The sequence below is a fragment of the Sardina pilchardus genome, chromosome 9 (genome assembly GCF_963854185.1).
Source record: "Sardina pilchardus chromosome 9, fSarPil1.1, whole genome shotgun sequence".
NCBI lineage: Eukaryota > Metazoa > Chordata > Actinopteri > Clupeiformes > Clupeidae > Sardina > Sardina pilchardus.
In genome coordinates this window covers 27,333,151-27,339,324 of record NC_085002.1, presented here as the reverse complement: position 1 = coordinate 27,339,324, position 6,174 = coordinate 27,333,151, and the positions used below count along the sequence as shown (strand labels likewise).

The following is a 6,174-nucleotide window of genomic DNA, read 5'->3' as shown; positions in this document are numbered from 1 at the left end:
ATCCTGCGGCTCAAGGCAACACAACCATAGATACCATGTAGTAAAGTTGAAAAGCAAGTCAGACGACATTAAAAAAAATACGTTATTAGCATGTTATAAAGGTAACAGCTGAGTCAGACTGGGACAGGCCCTGATCTAGCAACAGGTTCAAGCCAAGGCAGGAATCACTAAAAGTGCCAAAACTACAGAGTACAAACCCACTGAAGTCCTCTACATTCAGGACCTATACGCAACACTAGGGTAATGTGAATGTGTGTGTGTGTGTGTGTGTGTGTGGTCTGCTGATGTGCAATGCACTGTTCCACTGTCATCTCCGCCTGAAAGATGGGACTGCAAGTGTTGCTATGGCTACCTGGTATGGTGGGTGGATATCCTCTCTTCCCATAGGCCAAGTGGGGTGGGATGGTGGCCTTGATTTTCTGTCTGAAAGTTGGAGAAAGAAAGACAGACAGACAGACAGACAGACAGACAGACAGACAGACAGACAGACAGAGAGATGTCATTAGTCAAACACAAATCCATTAAGTTAAGTTCTTCGGGAGAAAAAGTTGAAATTCTACATAAAACCTGAAATGATTTATTGTCTCAGTGAGTATCTGTACAATACATACCCTTCACAAACTCCCAGCAAGCTCTGTTCTAGACCTGTCAAAGAAGGAGAAAAGTACATCAGGGAAGAGGTTTTTCCTGTTGAAAATGACCTAGACACAGCCCTGTAGACTACCATATCAGACCTGGGTCTGTTCCCAAATCCATGAACAAACAGAAGGTTTTGCTGAGTCCTGTTCAATCAAAGTTTCTCCTACAAGTCTGTGCAATCATTCTGGGAGCGTTTGTACAGTATAGGTCCTGCAGTGTATACTCTCAGATTTAAGTAACGATAACTCGTCCATCTATCTAACAGGCAAAGCTTTCCTCAAGTGGAAAAAGGTCAAATGAGACCCTATGAAGGTTTTGGGAGGGAGGAGGTGACCCAAAATAGAGGTCATGTGATTCTAAAAGCATTACCCTTTGTGCTTCCTCTTTCACTCTGTCCCACAATGGGAGGAGATAAGCTGTGTCACTGGTCACCTGCTGTCCCCTCCCTATGCACCATGGTTACCTGAGGTAGATCATACCTGTGATGACTGTTCTTTTGCCCAACTCCACAAGCAGAGGATCCCGAGACAGAGAGGAGTCGATCACCTTTCCGTCCATCAACCTCCCCTGCGCAGCACACCAAAAATATCGTTAAGAGACTGAAATGTGCGATGAAAAACATGATGTTTATCTATTCCTTTTGTTTTCACTTTACTTTCCTTTTGAGGTTAACGGTGTGCGCCCTACATAATAGGCCAGGAGGACAGGCTATTAGCAAGGGGTGAAGAAGGCCCATCTGATTAAATGAATGGATTGCTATTGTAGTAGCCTATCTCTGTCTACAGCGTATCAAGATAAAGCTGAAATGTAGGTGAACTGTCGGCCGAAACCCCAAATGCTGACGTGTTGCTCCGCCTCCCGTTGCATGGCAAAGCAGAATTTCTGGCACGCACAGACGTGAACCCGTCATTCTCGGTTGTATGCATATGGCCGGCCGCAATGTGTTCAGTGTGACGAGGACTATGTAGCTGGACAGCAACCTATCTGAGCAGTCGATTTAATATTTGAAGAGCAAAGCTACATCGGCGCTGGCGGGGCTTGGAAGTGCACCGGACGAATTACACTCAAAATACAGCCCACATGTTGCATGGTGGGGTCGTTTCGTTTCTGCTGTTAAAAATGACTCATAAACAATATCCTGAATAGCTTACACCATAACGCACATCTGCACAAAGCATAATGGTCTTCCCAATGCACAGCTGTCTGCACGGCGGTCGGAAATGTAAGGATGGCTTTCAAGTTAGTCTACTGGGCGGTGCCTTTGCGGACGTTGTAAAAGAAAATAAAAGTGTTTGATATTTATATTTGTCGTCTTCCTCTTACCGTGTAGTGAATCTGCAGCGTGTCACCCATCTCTGACGTTATATCGCAAGTTTCTGGCTTCTCCTGCAAGAGGGAAAAAAACAGTCACAACCACAGCCTCAATGAATGAATTAATTGAATGAAAATCGTTTAGAAGAATAATGAAAGGAGGTCGCGAGGTGAAATCAGCAAATATGCGGCGGCATTGACGAATTTCAACGGATAAGCGCAATGTAGAAATCTTGGTGACAGTAGGCTAGCTTAACGATAGTTGGTTACATTGTTTCCACTGCCGAGTAAGAATGTAACAACCACGTTTGCAGTCACTGGCTACGTGTCTTTTACAGACGAGGTCCATCGAGATTCTCGATAAACTTGACAGGAGAAACTCACCACGGTTTCCACAGTTAACTCTTCCACAACATTTTGAAACACCTCTTCTTCTTGCGCTGCAACAAACACGAATGCAGCCAGCAAGAGAAGGCAAACGCCAGTTCGAACTTTCATTCTAACTAAATTAAAGACTCACTAAAACTGGTGCTGTAACTTCCGTAAGGATTCTCTCCTGTGCACGACGAGATGCCAACGCATCACTAGTCGACTGGACTATGCTAGTGGTCGACGCGCAGCCGAAGTTAAATAATAGCCGGCCAGATGCCAGTTAAGGGTGATGTGTTATTATAGTGTTGATAACGGGGCAGCTGACCCGCGAGTACCGTCCCGACACCTGGGTTCCCCCAAGACCCCGCCTCGCGCATTCCGGCAGCATCCGTCAAGTCCCTCCCAAATTTGTGACGTTGGTATGCGATTCTACTTTCTCCCACTGAGTGGCACCCACGGGCCATCTTTCGCAAAGCCCTGCTGTTAAATTGCATGTGACAAGGGCTTGTGAGGTCAAGAAAACCTTTTTGACATTTCTGGGCTTAAACATGAAAATAATTTACAATAATAACTTTCATAAGACAGCTGGCTAGGCATGCTGCTTACATACAAAATTATGTCCAGTGCACCTATCAGACCAAGATCATCACTGTTCATGTCATGTTGAGTCATGGAGTAGGCTACAAGTGTTCAGATAGCAGGGGGTGGTAAGTATACCACTGTGGACAGTTGGGCCTCGCAATCTGAACAGGCCTCACACCTGCCTCTCTGAACTTTTATGGGTCCTTGCAATTAAATAAGTTAAAATTCACCTGCGGTGTCCTGCATGAATGAGCATGGCCTTGCAGGGCAAATGTCCCCACCACTTTTGACAACTGGAAATATAGAAAGTTTGTCAGAAGTTATTTGTCAGTTGTAACCAATCAAGCAGCTTCTTTGTTCCAGTAGGTAAGTGTCCATCTAAAATGCATGTTTTTCTCTAATGCCAGAAATGCGATGATCTTGGCACCAGCTGGCTGGGGCACCTGCACCACACACCGGCGACCCGGGTTCGATTCCCGGCCCGCGGTCCTTTCCGGATCCCATCTCCGCTCTCTCTCCCATCCACTTCCTGTCGCTCTCCACTATCACTATCAATAAAGGCATAACCCCCCCCCCCCCAAAAAAAAGAAAAAGAAATGCAATTATCTTCCTGGCTTTATTTAATTCTATGAACTGACAGAAAAAGGCCACATACATATAGGCTACCACTTAGTGACTTAGTGATGTTGGCTTTAGAACTCATGAAATGTATTTATTTGGTCTCATCAGAACAGCAGACAGCCCACTATGTTGTCAAATCAAAACAACACACGTGTTGCATGTCCTTTGTCCTTCTCAACGTCACGTCACGTCAATCGAAGTTAGAATATAGCAACAATGATGCAATACATGCTCAAAATAAGGCAGTTAAATATGACAAATGACAAATACCTCCATTATAATAACTTCAGACTGTGCCACATAAATCTAATTAATATAAGACCATAGGCCTAAGGAGGTTATGTTTTCATCTGAGTTTGTTTGTTAGCAAGATAACTCAAAAACGTATGGATGGATTTCAATGAAATTTTCAGGAAAAGTCAGAAATTTCCCAAGGAACCAAATTTTGCCAGTGATCCGGATCACCATCTGGATCCAGGAGGCGGAGGTTTGCTTTTTCCGAGTACTTCTCTAGTTAAACATGATAGTAATACAAAAGTGGAGGGGAGGTTGTAGTCCATACTCATTCTAATAGCGCTGTCTCTGATGGGGGCAAAAAACAGACTGTAGCCTCTCAAACATGCTATTGAGATTTAAGCAGTCGTATAGTTGTTCATAGGCAACTTTCTCCAGGATTTTACTAAGAAAAGGGAGGTTTGAGATGGGTCTGTAGTCATTTAGAATTGTTATGCTTTCACAATTGCAGTTTTCAGCATCTGAGGGAACTGTGCTGAGAGAGCAGTTCACAGGAAGCACATCATCTTCAAGACCAGTCTCGAAAAAAAAGTTTGGTGGGTATGGGATCAAGCAAGCATGTGGAAGGTTTCAATTGCATCACCAGTTTTCTGAGCATGTCTTTGAGTAGGTTCACATCTCCGGGCATGTTCCAGACAGCGGTGGTGTCAATTCAAATTCAAAAGTGTCTTGCTGGGTAACGAGCTCCTCAAGGTGTTCTTCAAGCTCTTCGAAGTGACTGCGAACTTGATCTATCTGAGGGTTGCCCATGAGGTTGTTCACATACATTTTCACAGGATCAATGTCCAACTCAAGCTTAAATGTATCACTTGTTTCCAAGGTTTGTTGGCTCTCCACATCAAATACTTTATAAATGAGTGAAGGAAAAAAACAGTCCATCTCGATTGTGTATTTCACAGACTCGAGTTTAAACTGCTTGTACTCAGAAAGAAGTGTCTTCCAGTCCCTCTTATAGGTACTGATGAGGGCTCTTGCCAGGGTGCTGTCTCCTTCTCCGAGCCTGGCCAGGTGGATTATCATCTGGATATGCAAGCAGGCGCCATTGATCCATATCTTCAGAGCTTGTAAGCTCATGTGTTTGGTCATGGAGTTCTTCAGCTCGGTCAGGTAATAGCTCATAGCCTTCTCTAGACGTTCAAGCTCTTTCTTCAGCTCTTGGAGATTTCGCATGTTCATCTGGTGCCTTTTAACATACTCCTCCATCACATCTCTGACCTTGGACAGCTTCTCCCTTGCAAACACACGTTCAAAAACCTCTTCAGGGGTCTCCTTCTCCTCCCCTCTTTTGTGCTCTGCCACAATAATGTCGATGAGTACGCAGATGACGAACGTGGTAAGCAGGTATTGGTGTTAGATTCCCGAACTTCCGTACCAGGTCTTTGATCCAGGTCCCTACAGGGAGATCCAGCTCCTTCTTGCTCTTTCTGTAATGCTTTCTCAAGATGTCCATTGATTTGTGGCAAAACGCTTTCAACAGGGTTTCATCCAGTCCTGTATCTGGAAACAGCATTCGCCAATATTTCAATTATGTTCTTCTCGATAGTCCTCTTGTGATCCTCCCCGTACCAGAGTCGTTTAATTTGGTAAATAAAAAAAACCAGTGTGCATCATGGTTTCTGATTTATTTTTTACTTCTTCAGCAACTGACCAAAAAAATCCCTCAAAGTCACTCAAACCTAAAACACAAAAGAAAAATGATTTTGTGTATTAAGTATCAACAGACAATAAAAATATGTGTTCTGAAATAAGTCCTCTTCTACAGCAAGCAAGCAAGCTATAAAAGGTCAGTTTATAGGGCATTAACACCCAGACCTTCACAACAATTAGGAGTGGCTCTGGAAAAGATTCATTGACTTATGACTTCCAGCAGCAGAACCGCTGTAGGCTACCTCCATTATCGGGCGTGTCTGCCGAACATAAAGTAGGCTATTTATGTAATAACTATAACATTACACTTCAAGGGCCACCACATATTATCTCGGGGGGCGGATAGGATAGATAGGCTATGATACTTACTAGACGCTCGTCATCAGGAACTGCAATGGGGAAATGAAAGTGAAAGGTAGGCTACTGGCTACTTTGTCTGTGATGCATTGCTAGCGAGCAGCCGCTCCTTCTATTTAGGCGTAGGCTACCACTAGATGGCAGAGTAAGCTTTTGTGTGTGTCAACGCTTGAATTTCACCATACTTTTACTGTTTTCGTTTGCTAAGTGGCACGCATCAGTGACAGGCGTTCTGATTTTCAGTAGCCTAGCCTAACTCATATTTGTTAACTCAGTTGCAAAAAGCACAGCAACATGTCAAATGTTGAAAATGACTAATTTGTCTATTTAATTGAAAATATAGCTATATGT

General features: G+C 43.8%; 1 protein-coding gene across 1 annotated transcript in view; it reads right to left on the bottom strand.

Annotated features, from left to right (window-relative positions):
* Positions 1–2,696, bottom strand: part of LOC134091833 (peptidyl-prolyl cis-trans isomerase FKBP11-like) — a 4,151-nt gene extending 1,455 nt beyond the window's left edge. The window contains exons 1-5 of the mRNA XM_062544510.1: positions 2,335–2,696; positions 1,963–2,025; positions 1,119–1,206; positions 612–645; positions 353–423 (exon numbers count right to left, since the gene is read on the bottom strand). Coding sequence (XP_062400494.1) covers positions 353–423; positions 612–645; positions 1,119–1,206; positions 1,963–2,025; positions 2,335–2,448 — 370 coding nt within the window. The 5' untranslated portion in view covers positions 2,449–2,696. The remainder of the gene's footprint in view (positions 1–352; positions 424–611; positions 646–1,118; positions 1,207–1,962; positions 2,026–2,334) is intronic.
* Positions 2,697–6,174: the final 3,478 nt, after the last annotated feature.